Source organism: Pelecanus crispus, chromosome 2 (assembly GCF_030463565.1).
Source record: "Pelecanus crispus isolate bPelCri1 chromosome 2, bPelCri1.pri, whole genome shotgun sequence".
NCBI lineage: Eukaryota > Metazoa > Chordata > Aves > Pelecaniformes > Pelecanidae > Pelecanus > Pelecanus crispus.
This window is the reverse complement of record NC_134644.1, coordinates 76,200,095-76,227,677: the sequence shown is the minus strand read 5'-3', so window position 1 is coordinate 76,227,677 and position 27,583 is coordinate 76,200,095. Positions and strand designations below refer to the sequence as shown.

The 27,583-nt window shown below is 43.0% G+C and overlaps 1 protein-coding gene across 1 annotated transcript in view; it reads left to right on the top strand.

The window, feature by feature from the left end:
- The first annotated feature begins 489 nt into the window (after positions 1 to 489).
- The window catches only part of PHACTR1 (phosphatase and actin regulator 1), a 311,175-nt gene continuing 284,081 nt past the window's right edge, over positions 490 to 27,583 (top strand). Inside the window, exons 1-3 of the mRNA XM_075705026.1 lie at positions 490 to 550; positions 12,253 to 12,399; positions 14,174 to 14,320. Coding sequence (XP_075561141.1) covers positions 490 to 550; positions 12,253 to 12,399; positions 14,174 to 14,320 — 355 coding nt within the window. The remainder of the gene's footprint in view (positions 551 to 12,252; positions 12,400 to 14,173; positions 14,321 to 27,583) is intronic.

The window sequence follows — 27,583 nt, the reverse complement described above, 5'->3', positions numbered from 1 at the left end:
GTAAGCAGCACGAATGCTGTCTTTAACGTAGTCTGTTACAGTAGTGCCTGCTCGGAGGTGCTGGCCATGGACCTGGCTAAAGGAGGTCCCTGCCCCAAGCTTTTCTGATTTTCTTTTTAAAAGCAAATGTAACAGGCAGGTCAATCTAAGTATGTATTGTAAGAAATGGAGACTGTGGCTAGAATAAAGGTGATTGTACACAGGAATCTTGCTAATACTGCAGTGGGACTTCTCTTTTATGCCTTTAGACAAGGATTTAAACCAAACATCCTAAAATAGAAAAGGATACTTATGAAGTTCTATGAATAGTGATTTGAAAATGCTTTGACCCTAATATGCCAAATGAAGTACTTCGGTGACTGCCTACACAATTCTTTCCACAAAGTAAGTTACCAGCTTTTTTCTGTCTGACATCTCTGTAATCTTTCCCAGGAATCTGACTGATCATCCATACTGGAGTATTGTGCACAAACATAAAGTTCCATCAAAATGGACTACTTTTTGGATGTCGAGTCTGCTCACAGACTGTTTTACAGTCAAGGAGCTCAAGGTAAGAAACTCTGGTACTGACTCAGAAAATGACTATTTTAACTGTACAGTTAAGATGTACAGGGCCAGACAAAGGCGAGCCTTTGCAACTGACCTACTGAAGTGTACAGATGCCACAGGGAAAGGACTTCAAAATGCATGGGGTGTAAAAGGGATTACAAGAAGAGCAATGATAGGGTTGATCTGCCCTCTCAGAGAATAAGGAGAAGCTATGAGAGCTGTTGGGTGCGCAGCAGGAGCAAAATGAACTGCCAAGATCCAGACTCTGGTGTTGCAGAACCCAAATGGACAAAGCAGAGGGGACAGCAATGGCCCGCTGCTTGCTGTGTAAGCCTGTGGTGTCCTTCCCCTTCCTCCTTGCTTATCGATGACAGCATCGTAATGTGGTGTTATTCAGTGCTACAGGAATAACTGGTTTGGGAAAGCCCTGAGGCAGTCCAGCACATTGTATGCAAACAGCAGGTTCTCACTGGTCTGCATCCTTCCCTGTGAAATGCTGGCCTCCACCGAGCAGCAGCAGTGCGAGAGAGGGAAAGAGTAATCACGCTTCTTTGCTTTAATGTAGTTGAGACTTGTTCATGACATAGATGATATTTTTGGTAAAGTCAGTTCACATTTTTCTCACCAGCTCTATTTTTGGAGAAAACTTGCAATTTCAGAGAGAAGGGGGTTTTTGTTCCTTCAACTTTAAACACCATACTAAATTGAACAAAACTGTAAGAACCAAGCCGCTCTATCAGCCTTTTTTGGTTTTACATACTGCCTGTTTTCTGAAAACGCGATCCAGCTTTTTTCCACCATTAGTTTCATCACTTGCTAATCAAATTCAAAGTCCGGCCAACAGAGTTCTGCCTTCCCTCTGGAGGCCATTCTCCCAGAGGAGGACCTAATCCACTCAGGGGATGCCACAGTCCCAGGATACACAGGGGTCAGTACCACCTTTAACCTTTGCCTCAGCTGAGGTGCTGCTGACTAGCACATGCTGCATTGCCCAGCTGCTGCCCCAGTTGTGAAACATTTTCACCTGCACAAGTCACAGAAAACCTTTCTTGTCACACACAACACAGCCTTCTACATTGAACAACAGAAGCAAAAGCTAAGCCCCTCAAAATCAGGGAAAAAATCAGCTGACAGCAATGACCGATTTTGCTCTCTTTTTCTCCATCTCTAAAATGCAAAGGACACCGGAGCATTGCTACAGAAGGAGCATTAAAATAAGTTCTTTGATATCCCTGCAAGAACAAGCCCCTTTCTATTCCATAGAAACTAAAATTCAAGAATCTGCAACTTACTGCTTTACAAGCTATAGCAGTTTATCAACAGCATCCCTGGGCACTGCAAGGTACAGAGGGGGCTATGGAAGAAGGAATATGTACTCATGCAATGAAAGTCTATTACAATAATGTGCACAAGGTGACTAATAACAGTTGCACAGGCAACCTTCGCTGTAAGTATTTCCAAGAAGGCAAGGGAGAAAACCATTATCTTACCAATACTTGGAGAAATTACGTTAGCACATACAGAAATGCTTGTACTGATCTGTTAGATGCATGACTGAAATTTTAACCACAGCACCTGGTTGATTCTTTGTTTTAATGCAATTATTTTGCTTTTTTTAAATGCAAAATGAGGAAAAAAATCTGACATGCAGAACTGTATTCCTTGATACAAAAGTCATCAGCAGGGGGTTGACCTTTAGATCTGTTATGCGGGCTTCTATCCCTTGGCCAAAACAAGTAGGAACCAACACTGAGACTTGGGGATTTTTCTGTCCCCCTGCTTGCGAACATTTTATGAAAGACGCCAATGGCATGCTTCCACTGTGCACCACAGCATAGTACGCAGGCTCCCAAACCCTAATTACCTCCACAACTGGAAACACTACATTGATACAAGAGCCATGCTGCACTTATGCTCTGTCCCCTTCAACTTTTCACCTTTCTCTTTGCTCCTTTTACTGCATTTTCCCTAGCTCATGTCCTTCACATCTCTTACCTCACATGCTTGTGAGACCTCTTCCCCAAACTGTAGTACTATCCTCTCTCTTCATCTCTCTGTGTTTGAGGTCAGCTGTTTCCAACAAGCTGGGTGCCACCAGGGAAATCACTCTAAGCACAGAAGTGACAACGCTTTTGCTCTACGTTCTCAAAAGCTGAAACATAGCAGCCCTCTGGCAACAGGAGAGATGCTTGAGGGGAAGGATGGATGGACAACCCCACTAGCAATAGGTGTGAAAGAAAAAATGTGGCCTCTGCAGAAAGAAGTTTCAGGGGGCTTTCACTGTCTGAGGTAGCACTGAGCATCTCCGAGGTAACAAAGATGGTCTTCAGCAGGCCAAATGATAAACCTCTGGAAGAGTTTCATCATCAAGGTTTCCTGTAGCAAATGCCTTTATCACCATCCTTAGCCCCAAACTTCTTGATGGTAGCATCCCCTTCCTCTGAGCTATCTTACCCCCTGTACACAACAAGGAACTCAACCCTACCAAGTGTGCGCTGATGCTGCCTGTACAGCTCTGATAACTCCTGTCACCATTGTACCTTGTGCCAAATTTTAAGGCTGTCTTCTACAGAACACGCATTTCTATATGAGATAATGGCATGATTTCTCCAAACATGGGCAAAAATAACATATTTCTTTCCTTATCTGCCTTCTGAGAAACAGTTAAACTGTGTTAGCTATAACTTTCTGAAAACCAACAAAAAAAAATACACTGAATGTGAAGAACCCATCCGCCATAAATAGCGTAGCTCAAGTAGCTAGTCTGGAACTGAATAAAAGGTCTGCAAGAAAGCATTGTCACCAGATCTACCTAATGGGATCGCAAGTAACTATTTGATGTTAATATGATAACATGATGTTGTTAGCAAATCATGCTATCAAACAGCATGTATATGCATTAAAACTGCATTATGACAGAATTGAGTGAAAGACGACTATTCTGCCATTTAATTAGAAACAACATCAGAACACGTTCTATGTAGTATTATTACTTTAGTTGTATTATTAGTTATTGCATTACAAAATACTGTTTACAGGCTGTAGAATGGGGGTTTATGACCCACTTACTCTTTCTGTGAGATCTGAAGATTTCTGCCTTTTAATCCTTTGATCCTCCAGATGAAGAAAAAACCCTCCTTTCCAATGTTTCCACACTAATGATATGACAATGTTACAAATCGCAGCTGTAAAGCACTCATTCTCATCTGTACCCACTCCTTGTGGGTGGAAGAGAAGGAATAGGACTCAAAATGTTGGGAAGGAACTCAAAGAGCTATGATGGCATTGCTAGCAGATGATATCAAATCCCAGCTGACCTCATGTCTTGTGTAGTTGAATGCAGGATGCTCTGACCTCAGCAAACAGACTGAAAGGGGGTTTTGGCCCCCAGCAGCTAACTGGTTCTCTGTCCCTTGCTGCTTGCACTAACGCCCACACCTCATCTCTACTCCTGCGGAAAGCTGCAGAACTGCCTTTGCTGCTGTAGGGTAGGAGGAGAGAGGTGTTACCTTATCAGCTGCCTCCTCTCCTATCCTCTCCTTCTGCAGAAGCAGCCATCACCTCACTCCCGTGGGCTGAGCACAGAACAGAGGATGTTTGGCCATTCGGGATGCATCTGCTGTTCAAACAGCTGTTCCCTGTTTCCTCCAAGGAAAGTGAAGCAGGAGGGATGGAAAAGTTGCAAAAGCTGGATCTGGCAGTAGGATTCTCTAGATTTAGAAAACTTGGTAAATGAAGCCAGCTGGCTGTAGTCTTCAGATACAAGCCAGAAACACCCTAAGCCCCACAGCCCCCCCGACTGTCTCTTCTGTGCCCGTATGTTGGGATCTAGGAGAAGGGGGAGTGTCCTTGCCAAGTGTGTAATGCTTGGTCACGCATCTGCAAATCAGAAGCAGGAAAGAAGGGACTGTGATCCCCTGGATCCATCCCCTTGCCCGACGAAAGTCTGAATCTGAAATCTAAGCATGGATCTGGACTTTAATTTTCAAAAAAGTCTTTTCCCTTTTAAGTGTGTGGAAGATATTAGTCATTCTTGGATGCAAATGTATACTAAATACAGATCTACCATGGCTTTCAGCCATGAGGGCTGAAAGTATATTAACGGGGCCTGGAATAGGATTCAGCTCACTTATGCCTTAGGTATTAGTGAAGATATTTCTACCCAAGACTTCTGACTAGCCTGGCATGCATCAGTGGGGAGAAACAGTCATTTCAAGAGCAGGGTTCACCTAATCTCAGACATCTTCCTTGGGATAATATAAATCTTGCCTTATTCTCTCTACTGATCATGAAAGCCTAGACAGTTAACTTGAGTGAAAGATGCCTGTGCTACTGACATTTGTTTGCATAGAGGAATCACGGTTGACAGGCAAGATAGGACCTAATTCAGGAAGGGGAGTAACTTCCCCAAAACAGGTCAAGTTGTAATCCAAATCTGTAAATGTGCAGATCGCGTGTCGGCTGTAGCCTACTTTGGAGAGACATCAGCTTTGATCTTGAAGTTCTACTTGAAAGAAGTTATGCTTTGGGGCATGCAAAGAAAGACCTCATATTTGACTGAGCTGAGCAGGCTGGCATTGAGGAGCAGCAGAAGCAGGCTGCTCTGTAAGAGAAAGTGAGCCAAGAGTCAGCAAGCCAGGCAGAGGCAGCGGCCTTGCCTATGAGAGGTAAAGCACTGCAGCACACGAGCAGGGCAGGTCTGGTGATGGTCACCAGGTTCAGTCAAGGGTCCAGGTCATCAGACAAGACCATGGTGATCAGGCAGGTATGAGGCCAGGCAGGACATCAAGTCAGCAGTCTGGATGTGGATCAGTGAGGAACGTAGCCAGCCACAGGCACAGCCGCAGTCTTGCTCAGCAAGTGGACAAAGAAGGCTTCAAAGAAGGGAGGAAGCAGCTGCTGAGGCTTCTTGCTGATTTCTCAAATGGTTCCAAAGCTGGTCAGGACTTCTCAAGCTGCTCTCTGCAAAAGCTGTGCCATGTCAGAAAGCCTGCCTTCAGCATAGCCAACTAAACTCTGTGCAGGGGGTGCACACAGGGCCCCGGCCATAGGTACCTTGTTCTCACCTAGGCTTGTTCAGGATTAAGAAATGAGGAACCCCTCCCTTCCATTGTATACAAGGGGGTGGAGCCCCTTGGACGTACTCTAAGAGAGAAGAATGACTTCTACCCAGTACATTATAAATGAAGGCTTTAGATACCGTCATAAGAGGAGAGTTGCCCATTGCAGACTGTGCGTAGCACCTTCCTGCAGCCATGAGTCCACTGAAAGGGGTCCTAAGACTCACTCCTTCTCTTGGTGCCACCACAACCTGATGGGACAGGCTGGACATTGTGCGGTCAGGATGCCATTCTGGGCTGTGTGAGTCCACCTTTGCACTACAGTTGGACCCTCTGGTCCCTGCTGGGAGTCTGGGTTCTGCTCTCAGGCGACTTCTGACTCACAGAGAAAATAATTTCTAATTTCCCGGAGACCTGTGCATCCACTTTTCCAGTCTTATCTCCTTTCTCACCAGCAGGGGGCACGAAGCTTAAAATTAACTGCATTAATTGAGTATTTCCAAGATGCTCTTACATACCTTGAAGCTGCTTGCCAGTCCATTTGGCAGGATACACTGTGCATATTTAAATAACTGAACAAAACTCTCTTGAAGGCTTATCTTAAACTACCTTTTGTATCTATAAATAATTTACAGATCCACTTACATTAGGTATGCTTTTACTGGTTGCAACATTCCTGCAATCCACTTGATGAATATAAGGAGTGAATAAAAAATGTAAAGTAGAAGAAACATGGAAATAAAAATATAGTACATACAGCCAAGGGATAACAGATGCGCAGGATTGTATAGACACATAGGGGATGACTGCTCAAAAGATTTCAGGAAATCCTTCTTCTTGATCAGTTTTCCAGGTTTAATAAAATACTCCCAGGTATAGCTTTAATTCCACATTTTCCTCTCACACTCTGTCTCCACAATATATTTATTTCACTGTGCTTCACTTTTGCTCATTTATTTTAATTCATACAGTGCTGACTCATTCTAGATGTTTGATTTTAATCACTGCTGACTACTCAGTGTTACTTCCCTTCTGCTTTTGCATATTAAATTATGTCCAGTATTTTACAAAAGTGTACTGCTGCAGTATCCCCAGATCCTAATCCAGAATGATTCCACTGCAGATGTTCCTTGTGTAAAGTAACATTAGGATAGACCATCCACCAAAATTTTATCATTATTCCATCGTATAGATTAACATCTTTTCAAAGTTATGTTATTTTGCAGGTCTTTTTCTTTTTTTATTTATGTGATGTCACTAGTTCTTTAGACTAATAACATTAATAACAGAAGAGTTAGTTACAGCAGTGTGCACTCCCAATGTAATTCCCCTCCCTTTAAATCCCAGGAAGTAACTGATCAACATCAACCTTTTCCTCATTCGTTTTAATTTTTTTTTTTTCCCCACACCTCCTTTTCTGGCATATCCCCATTATTGAGAATTTAGGAACAGGCAACTGAGTGCCATGACTGGAGTCTCTGGCTTGCAGAGTCAGGTAGCCTAGCTTCACCAATCATATAAAAATAGCTTATGATGAGTTGCACTAACTGTACTTCAGCTACTTCTTGTTCATTTATTTCAATATCCATTCAGCCAAATTAAAGTCAGAAGAAATAAGGATCTTCTAATTCTCAGCAGCATATCTGAATAAAACTAGGATGTTTGAGATCCAGTTCTTTATACCCCTAAATACAGAAAACTTTACAAAACCTATGCATAGATCACACTTGAAAAAAATTGATTCTGAAAACTAAATCTAATTTTTTTCTATTAAAAATTAATTTTACATAGCCAAGCCTCTACTTGTCTCTATTTCATAATAATTTAGCTGATTTATTTATTTATTTTTAACAGTCTGTTTTCTGAAGCCTATGCCTTTGGACACAATGGCAGAAGAACAAACATATTTCCTCTAAAATGCACAAAAAACACTAGTTAGGCATATTGTGCATATGTTTACCCAGATATCACAAACCAGCATAATGAGCGTGTGCGTAAAAGTGGATATCCTTTTGCATGTGTACTAGTGTTTGCAACACTCAGGCCTGTGTTGGAATACTATGTATCTAAGTACTTTCTTTCAGATTACTGATGTCCATCAAACCAGTGTCAAAGACCTCAACAGCTTTGCTTTAGAGACATGGAGCAATCCATATGCATGTGCTTCTGTGTTTATCGGGGAGACAAAAGCCAATAAATCATTCTTCAGAAATGACAAATTATGTCCTCTCCAGTGCTTGCACACATGTTCTACTCTCCTCCTCTCCTGCCAGTCAAATCCCATTTCCCAACTCTAATCCTTCAAATGTTGTTCTTTATCAGTTGCATTTAAAGCAAGACAAAAGTGAAGTGGCATTAAATCAGACCAAAAGATGTTTTTTCTGGTAAACATCCATTTGGACCCATTGCTTGGTCTGTCTTTAAAGAAGGATATTCACAATTTAATATTTTTTTTTAGCACAGATGGAATATTGTGTTCTAGATCAAAACGTACCTGAAATGTTTTTAAAGCTTACATTTAGCCAAAAATACAGTTCTGTGTGCATTATCTATATGTTAGGCCATGGTGAGCCCTTTCCATAGAAGCATGAAGGAGGAGAACTGAGTAAGAAACTCATATCTGATGAAAAATGTAGCGAGAAAGAATGCTACTCAATCAGCAACAGCAGCACTGCAATTAAAATGTTTTCATAGTTATTCTACAAAGTTGTTTAAAATTTGCCCTGAGAAATGAGGTTTTCCTCACAAAAAAAAAGTCTTAAAGATTTCTGATGTAACGTAGTATTCCTTTATGGCTATTTCCTTGTCATCTGAAGTTGCTTGTGATAATATGCATCAGAAACATACCCTTTCCAATGCATCTAGGTCCAGACATCTCCAGTGGAAACATTTTAATGCTTTGCTAAAGCACTAAGATTAAAATCATCAGGTTTCAAAAGTTTTGCCATTTCAAGGTAAGAATCTGCTATGCAAATTAGGGTTTCTAGATGAAGAGCCTGTTGAGCCAAAAATGACCAGGGTATTTGTGTCACCAATGACATATTTTTAAAACATTTTCATAAAAGTCGATTGATAAATGTGGATGGAAAAATCTAGATGACTATTTCACTTTTTCTCTGACTAATTTTTAGGAGGATGGCTTTTCACCTCTGGAAGTTTTCTGATTAAAAATATCCAAAATTTTTCTAAAAAACAGAAGTTGTAAAAAAATCAGTATGATAACTCTCCAAAACATAAAGCTAGTTCTTGGCAAACAAAAATTAGTACTAATATTTTTATTAAAATATGTGGAAATGTATTTCAGAGGAAAAAATGGAAGCCATCAAAAATTCTTTGCAAACCATCCCCCATGTTTTCAGTAATTTCAAATAGCATTCAAAAATTGGACCACCTGTAGATGTAACTAAATATATCGAAAGTATGTGTTCAGAATGCCTCTGAACATGCAATATAATAATTTACGTATTTCACGTTCCCTTGTCCCAAACATGTACTTGTGTCATACTTCAGTAACATACAGTATTTTGAGACAACAAATGTGAGATGTAATCAGTTCTAAGGTGTCACTACATATATTATGGTGTTTCTATTTTTAAGATATTTTTCTTCCATAACCAACCTTTTCCCTTTCTAAAAAATACCAGACAAGATGTTGCCGACATGTGCCAATTGTGGCATAACCCTATGAGGAACAACGTAAACAGACAGAAAGAATTTAACCAAAATGACTGATTTGCCTTCTGTGTGCTGTCAGAGTGGCTGCTTAAAATGAGTTTTTGGATACTGGTGTCAAATCCATTTGCAGCGTAAGCAGGCCCCTTAATGTGTATCACAATGTCATTCCTTTACTCCAAGACCTTCAAGAGGACACTTTTTAATTTTCCTGACAAACCATTTCCTAAAAATGTGTCCCAGAAACTGAGCTGGTTTGTGGAGGGCAGCTGAAGCTAGAGATACTGGTGGGCCATCTGTGATGGACCCAATGGTCACATTGGGCAAATGTTGACAGCTTTACTGAAAAATATATGGCAAGTCATTTTCAGAATAAGGAGTGCTATGGATTATGGTTAGGAAAAGAGTGTGTACAGGTATATTCATGGCATGCATAAATATTCAGCGTCACTATATGATCATCAGAATGTGATCAGCTACACTTTCTAGTTCCACGGTTGCATAAGAATTGATCTTAGGTTTTTATTGCAAAAGGTTTTAATACTTATTAGCTTTCTCTGAAATTTTTCCAGTGTTTACTTAAAATTTCCAGTCATTCTTGAAAACTCCTTTTGGTAATATACACAAAGGAGAGATAATCATGGTTGTCAAAGTAATACATAATGATTTCTCGAGGACATATTTTCCAGCATCCACCTACCTCTAGTCAAAATGAATACAAGCCAGATCCCAATATTTTGACCCGAAAGGTAAAAATGATTTATAAACAATTTTATAGAAAAGCCCACTCTTATTCTCTGTTTACCATAAATACATATGCAATTTGGTGTTGGTTTTTTTTTTTCAAATAAATTCCTGTGCTGTGATCCAGCCAGCCCTGAAATGCATGGGTGCCCTTTCACTGACTTTAACTACAGCTAGATCATGCCAGTTGTAAAAGACAAATCTTTTACAGGGTTATTTTATGAGATGATTTTCACAATGCTGACTTCATATACAGACAAATCTTCCTTAAGTGTAAATTTGATGATGCAGTACACAAAATTCTCTGTAGCAGAAGTTTTCCATTCTCTTTTATCTTCATTACTGTATATCCCCATTACAAGGGAGTAATAGTTTGCAGTCCAGTTGCAGTGTTGACTTTAGCTTAATCTAAATAGTTGATCCCATTAAATCAATTTCAGCTCTTGCCCTTTGCTTTTACTTCAGATTCAAATGTGAGGTTAGAAATGAGCGAACACTTGAAAGAAATCTATTTAAAACCAGAAAACAAGTAAGTTAGACCAGAAATAACTGCTACCTCCAGCAGTGCAGATTTGCTTGTTTAGTAAACTACATAATGCTGGAAATTGAAAAATAGAGCGTGACAGCTTTTGTTAACTCATACTAATTATATGCTATCATACCTAACACCTAAGCCAGGTTTTAGGCATCCGAAGGCTTCTGACTGACAGGTATTATTTGGAACTCTAAAAAACTTTTAAAAGGAAGAATCACAGTTAGCAGGCTGCAGAATATGCTCTTAGTCACTATCAGTCATGCTCTCCAGTCCCAGCAGGAAAATACAGTTCTTTATTAGTTATATGAAGTGCGGTGCCTTACAAAAGCCCTAAGATAAAGACCGTTATGCCAGATAATGCCCAAACAGCAAGAAACAGCCAGGGTTTAGGCTCCTGGGCTCTTACACATGAAAGTTAATGTTAATAGTCCCACACTAAGGGTAAGGATGGGCTTTCAGGCTGAAATTCTCTTTCCAGCTATGTATGAGGTGGAGGGGAAAGAAACACACTGAGAAGGTACTTGTGCACGGTGCTCACACTTTCAGTGATCAGCCAGATCCCACCTAGCACTTGTGATAATCTTTATCTACTCAGAGAGAGAATTGAGGTGGATATATTTATGGAGGCTCTTCTGTTTGTGATGTGTCATTTATAGGCTCAGCACCCAAAGCATTCAACAGCCACTCATAATTACATTTCACATAAAAGCCACTTACGTTAAAGGGACATTATTAAGGCTGTAAGGTCAAGTGCTAAATACTTAGGCAATGCCAGAATGAAGGTCGCCTCTGCAACATTAATTCAGTCTCCTTATACATACGTATGGTTTCTAATTGCATGATGACACAGTAGTTTTTACTATCCTACCATTTGCTTCATCAGTGCATGGAGTGGGCAGTGCTCACTTAATGAGCCAGTATTAAATATTTTCCTTTCTCCTCCTTGAAGGCATGTCCCCAAGCCATTTAAACCCTGTTCAGAAGATGGAAATCTTAATTTCCCTTTCCCAATGGGCTTTTCATTGGTGCTTCACTAAAGTATAGGAATACTTTACAAATATTAATGAATTTATATCTTCATGAAATCCCTGCTGAAAGAAAATTATGATTCTCCCTGTTTCACAACTAAGAAACTAAGACATAAAGTGATCAAGAGCAAAAAGTAGTTTAACTCACAGTTAATTGTGAGTGTCCAAATCAAGACAACAAGAAACTGAGTGTTGGAATAGTTGCTGTAGGCAACACATGATGTGTCCCAAGCACAGCTTCCACTGATTTCTGCAAACTAAGGGAACACTTAAATACTGCCATTACTCAGGCATCACAGCCTCAAAGACAGTATTCAGAAAAAGAGACTTCAGCTATTGAGAAGTTGTGAAGAGTGGTTTAAGTGGCAAAACTAGGAACTTTGAACAAGTAATCTGTGGCAGGAACTGAGCTATAACCAGTGTCTTTGGGGCACACAACACAGCAATCTTTTATCTTCTTAGCATCATTCAGTAAAGCCCTTAAATTACACAGCACGTGGGACAGGGACCTTACAGCAAACAGCCTCTTCTACTACCTGGTACAGATCGTCTTTTCCATTGGGTGATTTTCTCTCTCTTTTCTTCTCTTTTTCTCCCTCTTTCTCCCCCTTTCCATTTCTCCTTTCATCTGCTATTCTCCTCTTCCTTTGTTCTTTCTTACCAGCTCGTCGGGCAACTCTTCTCACTGTGCCCACTCTGATGACAGCATCTTCTGAGGATGACATAGACCGGAGACCCATCAGAAGACTCCGGTCTAAGAGTGACACCCCTTACTTGGAAGAAGCTAGGATCTGCTTCAACCTTGATAATGGTAAGACCACCCCTTCCCCAAACAGCATATGATGTTAATTAAAGACTTTTTTTAAGATGCAGATGGACCAGATGGTACCTCCTCATTCACAAGTGGTATGATGGGTCACCAGACATCCAAGGATGTCACGGCTGTCTAACTACAAGCACCTGCAGATGTATGAACAGCGATCCTTTTCAAAATTCTCCTGCAAGTACTAAGATTTCCCCCTGGTTTAGCTAGGGTGAGCCAGTGAGAGCAGAGCAAAAGAGAATGGCTTTGCAAACAAGATATAAATATATCTTATCCAGGCATCCAGAAACATTTAAGTTCTTGTGAACATTTATGAAGGGATTAGAGCTAACAGCAGGCTTCAGCTAAACCCAACATTACAATCATGGAAGAACATCCAGAACACCCTAAAACCTCTATAGGTTTAATTGGCAAAAGTGCAACATAAAATTCTTGCTTCTGCAGGAATGAGTGAGAGTGCTGTCCCCCAAAATTCAGTCCAGGTAGTGTTACTATTGCTGCCTTCAGATGAGCCCTGGCTTTCCCTGGTCCTTTTTCTCATTGAGGTTGACCAAAACAAAAGATTTTGGAAGTACTGACAACTTAGTGACTTTAAGCAGACTGTGTTTTCTTTAAAAAAATCTGAATTAAACGGGATGAACTAGTACACTCCCTGGCACGTATTTTAACTGTTTAACTCTCACTTTATGTACTACTTTTGTGCTACCCAGATTTTTTTTAGAAATAGCATTTTTAATTCTCCTACACTTACATCTTACTGTAATTCTATTACACTACGATCTAGAGGTCCCAATCGAAACTGGAGCCCTAACGTGGCAAGCAGCCTACAACCACAGGGTAAGAGATAACATCTACATGTAGAGCTGATGGCTAAATAAAGACGACAGAGTAGGGGAGAAGCAGCAAAACATTGTCTGCAGTTTGCAGCTGGAGAATGGAGTCACTGATTTTTGCCTATGGTCACATTTTTTTCAAAGACCTGTCAAAGCAACTTACGAATACGAGGCCCAAGCTTTAAGTGACGGCCGGTTCTAAAGATAAGAGTGCAGGCTCCTCGGTCCCCTTGGCATCTTAAAGCGCTTGGCCCTGTGCACCGCTCTGGTTTACTTAATGGGTTTGCCCAAGGAAAGAGGAGAAGGAGGTGAAGGGATGAGCCCTTAGACTTCCCACCAAGTCTCGATCCAGCCGCGCTTTGAGTTTTGGGACGCCTAGGCTAGGAGAGAGCCGTTCAGGCTGCCCAAGACTGGGGCGGGAGGCGCCAGGCCTGCTGCGGGGCGGCCCCTCGGCCAGCCCGGCTCATGGCGGCGTGCGGCGCCTCAAGCAGGCCGAGGTGCTTGGCGGGCGGGACCCACCTCAGCCGGCACCCTGCCCTGGGTGGGGGGCGGCACCTCGGCCAGGCCCCCGGCCCGGGCCCGCCCTGGGCAGGGGGCAGGCAGGGCTGCGGCCGGGAACGCCGCTCCCCCCCGCCCCGGAGCGAAGGTGGCCGCCCTGAGGCGAGCGGCCGCGGGCGGGACTCGGCCGGCGGCGGGCAGGGGCGGCGGGCAGGGGCAGCGGGCAGGGCCGCCGCGGCCGCTCCCGTCCGCAGATCCTTGACGGGTTTTCCCTGTCTCTCTCCCTCCCTCCCTCCGCTCCTTTCTCCCTTTCCCTCTCTCCTTCCCCGTCCTCCCCTCCCCCTCCCCGCGCCTCTCTCCCTCCCCGCCCGCCCCCTCCGCCCCCTCCTCGCCCGGCCGCCCCGCGCCGCGCCGCCACTCGCCCTCGCCAGCTCGCCGGGCCACGCTGCTCACCGTGCCCACATTAATGGCGGCATCTTCCGAGGAGGACATCGACCGCAGACCCATCCGCCGCGTCCGCTCCAAGAGCGACACCCCCTACCTCGCCGAGGCCCGCATCTCCTTCAACCTCGAGGCAGGTGAGAGACGGCCCGGCACGGCGCCGGCGGGCGGCCCGCCTCCCTCCCTCCCTCCCTCACGGCCGCCCGCGGACCGGCGGCGGCTGCCCCGGCGGCGGGGGAGGCAGGGGGGGAAGGGGCCGCCCCCGCCGCCGCCGCGGCCTCCTCCCCCGCCAGCGCCGGCGGGTCCCCGGGCGCCGCCGCCCGCTCCTTCGCACCTCCCCGGCCTCCTCCGGCCCTGGCCCGCTGCCCGGCCCCCCTCAGCCCCGCCGGGTGCCGGCTGCCCTTCTCTGTTGGGCCCCTCAGAGCCGCCCCTCTGCCAAGGCGCCCTCCTCTCGCCCCGCAGAGCGTGGTACCGCTTGCCCGCAAGACTGGTGGTCTGCCCCTCCTCGCCAGGTTCTTCTGGCGTCCCTCCTGGAGGCGCTGCCCTTGGTGTTTTGCAGGTCTCTCCCCCTCTCACTCTTTGCCTTCTTCCCCTGATGGGTTTGTGCCTCAAAAGTGCGAGGAAACTTGCACCTGTGTTGTCCACTTTTTCGCAGTCTTGTGAGGTCCCCTGTTGTCTCAGCGCTGCTTTTCGTGACTCTCCATGGGTCTACAGCCTGATGCTTTTTACCAGCACACCTCCAGCTCCCCACATTCACCTCCTCCTGCCTGTTACTGGGACGAGCCTCCTGCAAGTCTCTACCTGACCTTTCCATCCCCCTTCTCCACTGCTGCCCCTTCCTCTCTGCCACCTCTTCCTCGTGGCTCCCTTGGGATTTCAGCTGTCCCCTTCAGTTCAACCTGCACGTGGTGACTGTCCTGTTCCTTTCCTACTAGGCCTGTGGTTTTCCCTTCTTCCCTGACCTTTTCTTTCCTTATGGGCTCTGTCAACAATAAACTACACCAAAAGCTACTTGCTTTCAAAAACAAAACAAAAGAAAGTTCTTTCTGTTGCTTCACTGCACCAAACCAGACTTACTTTGTCCATGGAGCGGGGCGTGAGGGAGGGTCTGTAGCCAGGAAGCTCTACTGCAGCCTTCCTCATGTCCCAGCAGCAGTGCACAAAATGACCCGACTGTAAGAGTCTTTGGTGCTGAGCCTGTCAGCTCACTGTAAAGGGAAAAGAGCGGCCTTGGAGTTGCAGCTTGCCATGCTGCAGTCTCCCCCATCCCTCCTCCCCGCCCCCCCTTTCAGCTGGCAGAAAGTTGGAGATGGCAGAGATGCGTTTTCTCCTCCATTTGGGGATGGAATGGATTCCCCTCCCCCTCCCATTATCCCCACTGTAATTATACCCTTGGTAATGGCTGATACGCGGTTTGGTTTTACAGTTGACAGAATGGTTGGTTACATCGTATGGCGGGTCATTATTTCTTTCTGATCATGACTTCTTAAAATTTACCAAGCCGTAGGTAAGTTGGGTGGCATTTCAGGGCACAGGCTGCAAGACAGTGCCAGATGCCAGGTTTCAGCTCTAAAGGACTGGGAGTGAAAATGGAAAGAGCATCGCTGTGCGTAAGGTGTAAATAAAAAGAGGCTGTGTATGCTTATTTGACTGCTGAAATACCCCTGCGTCGACTTGTGCTGTCACAGGTAATGTTATGTCATGTGGTTATAAATAGATAAACCAGTTACGAGCAAGGCACCTTCAGGTCACCTGGTGCCTCGCATCTCTACGCTGAGCTAGACATGCTGTCTTTACTACAGGTCCTGAAGGACGTGCGAGTCTCTAGGTATCTCTTTCCTGCAATCCACTGAAAAAATTGGTAATTACACTTAGCTTCTTTCTGTTCCTCCCCTCTTCCCTGCTCTCTTTAATTTACATCTTTACTTTCAAACTTGGGAAGGGAATTCCTTTAAAAGAAATAATTAAAAGAAACAGTACTGGTGTATCAAGAAATATAAATGAAAAGTGTTGTAAGTAGTGGAAGTGTGTGTTTTCATTAATCCATCTGGCAGTGAGTAGTTTTGAGCTTTAAAGAAAAAAAAAAATTGCTTAGCAACCAGTATTGAGCGAGCCAAGAAGCAAGCGAAACGTGCCACTGGTACCAACTTTGTTTCTGAGCCATTGGTTTCCTCAGAAAGCACCAACCAAGCAGCCTGGGCTTGGGAACCCCTCTATTCCAAGGAAACAGCTGCTAGCGAATTTGTTTAGCCACTTTTGCTCGTGCTTGCTAACACCGCGTGGCGCAGGGTTTGCTGTTGAAACTTGCTGCTTCCACGAGGTGCGGCGGTCCTGAATTGAGTTTTTTGGGGCATGTGTGGAAGGCACCCCCGCCCTCCTCCCCCTCCCCCTTTTCTAAACTTACCTGGTTGTGGTAGGCAGCTCCGTCGCTGGCGATGTCGCCGGTGTGCCCGGGCAGGTGGGACAGGTGCCGGTGCCGGTGGCGGGGGGTGCCGGTGCCGGTGGCGGGGGTGCCGGTGGCGGGGGTGCCGGTGGCGGGGGTGCCGGTGGCGGGGGTGCCGGCCGGCGCGGGCCCGTCCCGGGGAGCCGCGGGCGCTGTCCGCCGCCCCTGGTGCTGAAGGCCCGGGCTGGCGGCGGTAGCCGAGCGCTCCGCGGGGGTGGAAGCGGCCGTGTCCCGCCTCGTCCCGTTCTCCCTCTCCGTCCGCGGGCTGGCAGTGCCCGTGTGTGCAGAAGGGTACGTGTGTTTCCTCGCCTGTGCAGGGGGGGGAAGCCGGTAGAAAGGAAGCAATGGTGTTTCCTCAACCCGCTGATGCGAGCAAAACTAAAGTGACGCTTGGGGCGCAGGAAATAACCTCTTCCTTACGTGCTTATCGCTTGCTCTCCGTTTAGTGCGTTCCGTGTCTACAGCTGCTGTTCAACCGCTGCTTACAGAGCTCTTTTTCTTACAGCTGCTGCAAGTCGAGCTGCGTTCCCCAGTCATTGTCTTCTGTCAGGACGTGGTCAGGGCTGGGATGCAGCATGCAGCTGCTTTGCTGTGTTGGAACTTAAAATCCGCTTTTATTAATGAAACATAAGCAGATGCAGCGAATATTGCTCTTCTCCACTCTTAATTACAACCACTAGTTAAGAACTAGCAGGTTTTTATCTACTTCAGCTGTAAGTTATAATTATACCATTACTGCTGTTATCTGTATTGTTGAACAACTGAGAGATTGCATACACAGAGTCAATTATACAATTTGCGTATAGTACAGATTTGGTCTGGATTGTAAAAAACCCACAACTGATAAGTGATTAACAGTGCAACTTCTACCTGCCTTTCTCTTTTGATTATATTAACAGTTCTGCTTTGTTTGATTTTTCCAAAATATCCTTGTTTATTATGTATGTTTCTAAATATTGATCAGTTAGCTCACAATTATTACCTAGCATGAGTTGACAAATGGTCTTCAATTAGTCGTCCTGGGTATGGTTTTTTTGCTAGTGTTCCCAAACTGATTAAAATACAAAGCTGTTTTCCAAACTCAGGGTTATTCTGCCTACTGTTATACATGTGCAAATCCTATTAATCTGAGTTATGTGCTCATATCAAGAGGATAATGTTTCCCAAAGGGTTTAAATTACCTCTTCTGCCAAAATTAATGTAGCTACATAACATCATAAAACTATATACAGATATGAATTCCTTTTGTATATTTGATACTGAATCAGTCCGCATACAGAAATTAATTTTTTAATTTGCTGAAAGACTTCCTCCAGTGCAACACTAGAGGAATGTGGAATGTGCTCTCACTTTCAGGTGGTGATCTTTTGTTTTCTTTATTATGATTAGCAGTCTGGTGTGGCTCCATCTCTTAACATATGTCTTTGGCTTTTTGTACACATCTTCTTAAAAGCAGTTTTGAAATTGTCTTTCTAACTTTCTTATTCAGGCACCTAAAAGCTAATCCCAAATCGCTTCTGAAAACTTGGGCCTCCATCTGTGACAATTGTCCAACAGCATAATCCCTTTCCTGGTCCTGTGCCAGCTGACAAGTTTGTGTGTTTTTTACAGGTTTTGACCTATTACAGGTTTTGACCAATTTCTACTCTTCCTGTTGCAAAATATTACACTTTTAAAATGGCAATGCATAGTAGGTAGCTTTCAGGCTTGATAAAGTAGCAGAGGTGATGACTGATAAGGAAATAGGCCACTTAAAACTCTCACTAAATGATCCAAGATGTGTGTGAGATTTTCTTCTGCTTCCTCCTTCATGCGGCTGCTTGGGGAATCCCTGTCAGAATTTTATTGATGTTTGTTAGGGGAGGGGGGGCCTACCGCACTAGGTTGATCTGATCAGGTTCTCTTTTAGCCCTTCAAGTGTTAGTCACAATTGAAGGCTATTTCTATACACAGATACTCTTACTCCTTCTGAGCTGAAAGAGTAACCTTTGTAGTGCAGTCCTTTGCAAAGTTGATTCTAGCAGACTGGCTTTCTTGTTACGTGGTGCAAAAAGCTGTCTTGCTATCAGTGGCCATGGGATATTCCTGAGATGGTTCGGGGAGGTCACCCAATGCCAATCTTTGTTTCAACAGGGTTGATTGTCTACTTAGAACTTAACCTGGGAATGGAGACTTGGGAAGAAAGCAAGCCAATGCCTTGGAGAAGGTGTAAGGCCAGAATGACTACAGTAGCTGTACTAGGGGTCAGCAAAGAGGGGGTGTTCCTTCAGAAAGAATATATTTAGCTTCCATGCTGTGAAATGAGGGGAGGGGAGCTTTTGAATGTGAATATATCCCCTGCACCCCGACTTAAAAGCGTGTACCAGTGGTACAACCAAACAGAAGCCTGTGGCCAGAGGGGTGCAGGAGCTGGGCTCTGAAGGTGGGGAGAGAGAGGCAGCGGCAGAGCAGACCTGATAGGGATGGTGCAGCCTATGCCAGCTATGGAGCCCAGCTGGCTCACTCGGCCCTGAAGCACAGCACAGATTTTAAGTGTACTGAAGTCACTCAGTAATCTCACTGAAGTGGCTGGATCATCAAGTGATGCAAGTCATTTGTTGACTTCAGCTGGGGATCTGAGCCAGACCGTAGAAATATACATGTCTGCTTCCCTTCGATGATGAAAGATCTGTTTTATCTCTTTGTGGTATGGAGCCACATGTTTCCCTGGAGTGTATTCTGGGAAAGCAAAGCTGAGAAGGAAAGGACTGAGTGGCTCTGCACAATTTTGCCATGTGTACAGAAGGAAAGTCCTTGTGTCCAGAAAGGCAAGTGAACTTGGTACCATTTACTCTTCTTAGGCAGTGATGAATAACTCACATTGGGGAGGGGAAAAAAACCCCACAGCAGCCTGTGTTAGTGCTGCTGCAAGCAGAATTAATTCACAGGGTGTAAAGAGGGAGGAGGATCCTGGCAGAAACTGCTGAGTGGCTGAGACAAATGTTAGTGAGCTGGGAAATGTTCATAGTCGGCTGTTTCTATGATGAAGAGCTGGTGGGGGGAAAGCAGGACAGAAGGGGTGGCTGTTGGTTTTATACACGGGAACTTTCCCGGTCTGAACCAGGCACAAAGTTGAAATCAAAAGCTGCTCCCATTTTCACTGTCCTGGCACCTTCCACACTCTTTTTGGGCCCTAGTGCTTCTTACAGCCTTCATGGTAGGCTGCCTTACTGTTGTTATTTGTATCGCTGTATTCATTCTATTATATAGCTTTAGAGCTGTGGTGAATACTTTTCAGAGATTAAAATGATATACGATTTTCCTTTCTAATAGAAAGATAATGTCCTGTGTCTTAGCCTCATACATGTGGATTTGTCTAGAAGTATATGATACATTTTTCTGCAGTAATCAAGGAGGAGGTTGTGCACTTTATTTTATCACTGTGTAAAATAAGAAAGAATATTTATACAGCTCACTGAGGTGGGTACATTCTAAATAGGTGAAAATAAAGTGAAATTACTTGACTGGATTTTCTGCAGAAAACCTCTATCCCATCCATTTTTAATTTTCTCTAAAACCCATCATTTGATTTAAAAATCTGTTTTGAAGTTTCTGAATTTGCCCCTGGTCATCATTACATATGATTTAGTACACTAACCCAATTAATGATCGGTGCAGGCATTTGAAATGTTATTACATTTTGGACTTATGTTTTTTTCTTTCCTGTTTATCCAGCCTATGTTTACGTGTATCCATGATAAAATATTCTGCATGGTTTCATGATTAGCATAAATAATCCCTAAAATGATGTAAGAATTTAAACTAGTTTGGATTTATGGAGCTCACAGATTAGAAATTATGTTGAAGGGGTAATCTGAAGGGTGTATTTATATTTTTAAAAATACTTTCAAATTATGGTGGCTTTAAGATTTCAGGCAGAAAAGATTGGGCTTGGGAGAACGGGGGAAAGAGAAATATGCAGTAGTAGGCTTTCTAATACGTGTGGGAGGTTTTATTTCTTGCTGGAGAAAGATTAGTAAAAATGCATGCTTGGAAAAATTCCACTTTCTGCTCTAATCACTCCCTCAGATTATTGTCATGGAGATCCTCTTGTACTTAGGAAGCCAAATCACTGGTTTTGGCAAAACATTTCTTAATACCTTTATAAAAGGGCCTGAAGAACTGGCCTCCTTTGCCATCAGGCTTTGCATTACCAAAACTTGCGCCTGCACTTTAATCGAATGATGATTGTTAGTCTTAACGCTGCTTAATTTGGAGTATAGCTAGAGATCGGATTTGTGCCCATCACTCATTTCATGGCTGTTTTCCAACCCCCGGAGCATGAGTGCACACACCACGAAAAATGAGCCTCCAAACTGAACGTCGCCCACCGTGCGGCAAAAATCCGCCGTTCGAGATAACTGGCCCTTGCCAGGGCTAAGTGGAGTGGCTGAAAGTGCCTCTGTATCAACATTGTATGCGGTGGGTAAACAGTCTGTTTTGAGGGAAGAGGTCTTTACAGCAACAGAGGTTTTAACTCTTGTGCTTGGCTTTGGAGACCTTTGGTTTAAGACTATGACCTTCAGTGAGTCCCAGGTGGGAATAAGTTTACTGGTTTTCCAGGTCCTGTAAAGGGGAGAGATGCCTGTGCTTCACCAGCTGTCATCCAAAAGGAATTGGTGATGCAGGCTTTAGTTAACAAACATAATTGGGGACAATTTAAAGGGAAAAGTGTAGTTAGTCAAAATGATGGAACTGGCAAGGAGGAAGTTATGCAATATCCATTTCTCTGAATGTGCTGGTGGAATTGGCTAAAAAAAAAGCTTGTATATTTTAACCATTCTGGTGGCACTGCACATGTGCATCGCCTTTCTGTGTCGGGCGGCAGCTGATACCCATGCAGTCAATGACACTGACATTGCTGTGGAACAACCATGACAGGAGATAGAAAAAAGGAAGGTACATACTTGCTTTGGATCAGAACCATGCAGACCTCATGCCTCTTACAGCTGCCTACGGTACATGTGATTTTAAGGCTGCTGTAGTGCTTTGTTGATAACCTGCTTCGTCAAGAAAATTGATGTGGCAGAATTTGCCTGAGTAAGAAGTTATCTCTATATTTGTTTTTTGCTCAAAGAGCTTGTTGGGTTAACACAATCAAGTTTATTCCTGCAAGCTGGGACACTGCAAAATCCTTTTCTTTTTCTTGTTTCATCAGGAACCAGTTTTCTTCTTGGAACTAGGTCTTTAAGGAAAACACATTTTTCCAGAACTTCAGATAAAATTGTCAGAACTGGCAACCCTGTTCAGAAGTATTAGCTGTAAAATTTAATAACAAGAAAGGGCCTAATTCTCAGTAACAGGTATAATTAACTCTAATGCTTAATTACTCTGAGTCAACTAATTGGTTTCATTGGGACTACTCACAGTAATACTCACAGCTAGGCATGTAAGTGCCTTCAGAATCAGTCTTAAAGTTTGTAAGTTTTTGCAGTATGACAAAAGTCATTAATGCAGAAAGAATGTCCCAGGCTGTCTGCTTTCAGATAATATAAAATGTCAATGCTAATGAAATATTATGTTATTAGCAGTTGTTTCTTGTGCTTAGACTTTAGACCATAGAATCAGTGTGGAATATTATAATTCTGCAGCAAAATAAAACTTGGCTGCACTCACGCTTTCTTGGTGACGAATATTCATAACAATGTATCGCTTGTGGATAAGGTGCAAAAAGTGTCAGTTCTAACACCATAATTATATTAATTTTACGTATTTTACATGGTAATACAATTTGTTGATACAGTCAACTAAAAATGTTTTCTTCATTCAGAATACTTTTAAGGTAAAATTATTTATAATCATGCAATAACCATTTATAATCATGCAATTCTGTTGCATTTAGAATGCATTGGTGGTCTTGTTTTATATTAATATGCTGAGGCTAGAGCTTGACCCTTGGTACATGGCTGCCTTCCCTAGGTTTTGCTGGGGAACCAGCATTACTGAATATTTGAAAGAAGGTAATTATTGCCTTTACTGCAGACTTTGTATAGGGGCATTGTAATAATTTTCATATCTTGACATTTCAATTCAATCTATAAGAAACAAAATGAAGATGATGTCCAAAGAGAACTTTAATGAGTAGCAAATTCAGCAAGAAAATAGGGAGGCAGAGTTGAAACATGAAATGCCTGTGTTTCTTCTGCACCCCAGACTCACTGTGGTTTCATTCTGGTTATGAAGTACATAAGATAGGGGAAGTATGTGACAAGTCTTTGCATGCTGATATACTGTATGGACACATGCCATTTTAACTACAATGGATAACAACTGCAGCACGTATTTCAGTTAATCAGAAAATCCTTGCTATGCATAATTTATAGTGCAATATCATTTTTACGGTTAGTGCTTACAATACTTGGACAGACAGACATCTGATTAATAGTTTATAAGCAAATTAAATACTTGATGCAATATTAAAATGGAAGAGAAATTTCATCAGGGCTAAGTCTGATTCTTTGCTAGAGTGTTGGAAATAGTTAAAGCCTGCCACAAGCTTGATGCCCCAAATTGAGGAAGACCTGTTTTGAGTGTGGCACTTGTCCGCCTGTGTGTCCTTTTTTTCTGTTCTGTGGATAGAAAGATAAGGAGTCTACCGATGGTTGGATATCAGAAAAGACTGGGGTGCATGTCCTTGGGAAAAATGTTCCTGTGTTCCCTCGGTCAGTCAAGTGTTACAACAGCACTAAGCCATCAGAAAGAGCCTTAAGTTAAAAGAGTATGTCTCAAGCTATTCACATTTTACTACAGCTTTGCACTAAGCCATAGGAATCTCTGTCAGAACAGAAACTATGCTCCCAGTTAGGATGAAATGAGAAATTAATAGTTATATTGCAGTATTCCTTGAGAAAGAGATTACTCACATCTGACATCTGTAATGGTCCTTTGTTTTCCTTGCTGAGATCATGATAGTACAGTTTTCATACATAATTTTTTTTCCTTCTGCTTAATTCTCTGTTTTCTTGCACTAGAGAAGTGCTAGAAACAAATGCAGAGACCTTGATGTGGCTATGCTTGATGCATGAGGCATCTGTAATGTTTGGAGGAGAATGGCTCTTCCCCATGCTCAGCTTCAGTTGCGGGAGCATGTGGGCGTAAAGGTCATGTTGTGCAGGCTGCTGGTGAAGAGGTCTGTAGCTGAATCTCTCATGTGATGCTCTCAGCTTCTGCCTTCTGTGGGGTTTTGTTGTTGTTGTTGGCATCTCTCTCTTCCTGCCGCCTTTTCCATTCTCCTGTGTTTATCGGGGCTACGTATGCTGACAGCAACAATATGTTGGCCTGCAGTTTTTTGAAGGCTGCCCCTACTGGGTTGGGAGAGTTGCCATACATGCATTTAATGCCCTAACTTGGGAACTATGGCTTTAAATGATCACCCTGTATCCTTAGGACCTCTGATAAAGAGCCGTGTAATCTACATGGTGCTTCCATGAACCCAGTTAAGGCAATCATTCCCCAGAGCGATGATCGCTCCTGCTCCCTGCTTAGTGAGTGCTCTTCAGGTTGTTGTGGGTAAAGGTGGTTTATTGAAAATACTGAGGTGGAGAGTTAGGAATAAACTGCTGCTAATGAGTAGTCATTGTTTATATTTAAAGCAATTTGGCATGTTCATCGATTCATGAACAATTCCATTTTGTCTTATCACCTTCTTTGTTCATCATTCCTTATGACTTACACAACATGTGAAGGCTCTTTTTAGATTTCACTCATGTAATGAATGTTTTCCAGAAAACTTTAAAAGTTTGTTTCAGAATTATCACAATTACTTCCTAGGTTGAAATAACCAAAAATAAATCATAGAATCATAGAATCATTTAGGTTGGAAAAGACCTTTGCAATTGGTTATTTTAATTTTCTCTGTGTGGAAGCACAGCAAAATCTTGGCGCATTTCAAAGCTAATAATAAAAAATTAACTAATACCTGCAAAATAATAGCCTACAATTAAAAGGCAAGAAGAAATCAATAAGGCTTGATTTGTAACTTAGTCTTATCTCAGGGCTCAGAAGAACAAACCACTCTGCAAGATGAATTTAATGAGATTGCTTGAAATAATAATTTTTGGGACAAATTAATTTGTAAATAGTTTATTTTTGAAATAAAACAAGACAGGCATCACTGAATAAACTTGCGGTCTAACCTTCCAAGCTTTCGCCTCTGCAAGCAGTGTGTGTAACAGCTCTGTCAGTGTTAAGGGACCCCCCAAGGGGAGAGTGGCAAAAATGTTTGGTTGGGAAGTATCATTACACAGACAGAATATAGCTTTTTGTTAACGGGCTTCATGACATAATAATACAAAACCAGAGGAAAGAGTCACCAAGATTAAGGCAACGTAGGGCATGTGATGTCATTAAAAAAATGGCAGGGCTTTCTAAACTTAGCTGCTCACAGTTAATGCTGTCCTAGGCAGCAGAAACATGGTCTTAGCAGGTACCCACCTAAGTGGCTGTATATATACCTAGAGAGATGTGTCAGCAGCCTTAGGAGCGTGCAGGGACCATCTGTTAACCAGCATGAGTTTAAAAGGCTTAAAGCGGGCAGCAGAGGGATCGCTCTGAAAGATGTGCACTTGTTCTTTCAGTTACCCAAGTCAGTGGCAGGTAGACGGGTCAGGAGCAGTGATAGGTGTTCCTTCCTTCCTTCATCGTAGCTGTTTCGGTTTATGTTTCTCTCTGTGGCTTTTGGCAGTGATTACTGGTATTTGTAGCCAACTGCAATTTGAAGTAGTGCCTGGTGTTGAGAGGAAGCAAAATGTAGGACCTGTTTGCTTATCTCTTTTCAGAGATACACATCCTGCTTTTAAACTTCTTTCCCTCTGTCTGCTAAAATAAAACTTCGTTATCCGCTATATATCAGTGTGGTGAATAAGGAGGCACTTAGCTTTCATAAAGCTTGTAACAGAAAGAAAAAGATTACTGTTGGCAAGGGATAGCGGGATGAACTGAGGAAATGGACATGGTGACAGTATTAGCCATAGTAAAATCCAGAGTTGTTTTAGGAAAACATCATTCAAAACATCTGACCTCCCATATAACTTTTTGTCACTACGTTGGAACACATTTAGTCTTGCTTGTTCTCTTGTGTGAAACTATGAGATTAGGTTTATGTGTGCAATAGAGCTTTAGTGTACCATAGCCACTAGCGTACATCCAACTTCCCTTGTTGAATGGTGTGTTGTGGGTGGTTTGCCGTTGGGAACAGAGCGCTTTACCCATTTTAGAATTTTACACTGAATTTAAGGCAGAGTTTTAAAGTGGATTAAGCAAGGAAGTGTAGGTTGGATCTTGAAGAAGATATTCTCAGTAGCTTAGATCAACTTTCATATTTTGGTTGAGCTGGTGTTGCTATCTTAGAAGAAGATCCAGGACTGTATATAAAGGTGCCCCTCATCTATTTGTTTTGTTGGGCGGGAGGGGTATTATTGCTGCTGCTCACAGTGTGGCCCCTTAACTAATATGTCATTCAATGAACACAGGAACATATCTGTTGTTCTTCCCCTGTCTTCAAGCATGCTCTGAAGACTCCAGGATAAGTAATTTCCAACCTCCATGTAGGTCCTTTCCATGAGGAGAAAGCTCAGAAGACCTAGAAATCGTACAGAAGGAAAGGATTGGCGAGAAAGTGCTGGAGAGAGGACCTGTACTGTGTCTTTCTCCAATCACAGTGGCCTTAATAAGTGAGCTTAATAATTACTAGCAATTTTCCCTCTCCAGTTTTTGGGAGGGATCGAGACATTTTCTGGTATGTGTGGAGTAAGGGGCAGAATGGCCAAAGTGGATTCTATCATTAAGATTTATTTCTTTCCCCAAAAAGAAGATTGTTGGACTGAAGAAGGATGTTCCTCTGTGCTAGAATTGAATGTGCTGGTTTTTTTTTTTTTTTCTGCTTATTGGGTTTTAGAGGACTGATTTTTTTTAATTTAGTATTTGACATTACTTCCCATAGAACCAAAACAGTTTCTATAAATCTCTGTGCACAGAGTGTTTTGTGTGAGCCAAAGATATTTTTTCTTGCTAGATCTTTTGTACCTTTGGGCACAACTGCACAGGTATTTATGTGTATCCTTAAAAGTTTTAATTCTCAACTGTAAACTAAAACCTTGAGTGCTGATCTCTTTCTTCTGACAAAGTCCTCTGATGCTTTTCCCTTAGGAATCCCCTTCCTTAATTCTGTGTCATTCTGTGTGGTAAGGGGGATGCTCTCTCTGAAGGACTTGTCCTCCCTTCTGAAGTCTGCATCACAGTCATCTTTCTTTTGAGATTGGAGAACTGGCAGTTATTTGTGACAGAGCTTCTCTGTATTGTTCTTCGTATTGGCTAAAGAAGTGACTATAAAAGCCAATAAAGGTTGTTTTACAACCCTTTGTCTACTGACTCAACAGTACCCTGAAACCACGTTGGCCTCAGAGCAAAGTATTAAGCATACATCTCGTCCAGAGAAGCTTCTTATGTCATTGCTTCTTGATCTTGTTGCTGCACTTGCATGATTTATCCTGTGACGATTACGGTGATGTGTTCACTGTAACGTGCACCTCACCTTAGAAACCTTTTCTGGTAGCTTCAAAATTAGGTAGAAGCTAAATTTACCTAATTTTTTCAGGCTGCTTTGTCCTCCCTCTCCCCTCAGGAAAAGGATACAAAATATGAGCAAATAAGTTTCCTTTTAATGCAGTTTTGGGGTAGTTCAGAGTGGCTTGAAAACAAATGAAAAATATTCAGAAAAATAGGTCTGACTGATTTTGTCTTCATTTAAATTATGCGTCTATCCAAAGGCCCTCTTATACAATACAATTTTTAGTCCCCAGTGGGTAGGGAATAGTTATCTGAAGCTCTGCTTGCTTTTTACACTGTATCAGAGTGAGTCGCCCAAAAAAGCCTTTAAAGGGTTGTAGGGTAATTAAGGTTCACTGGGACAACGGTAACT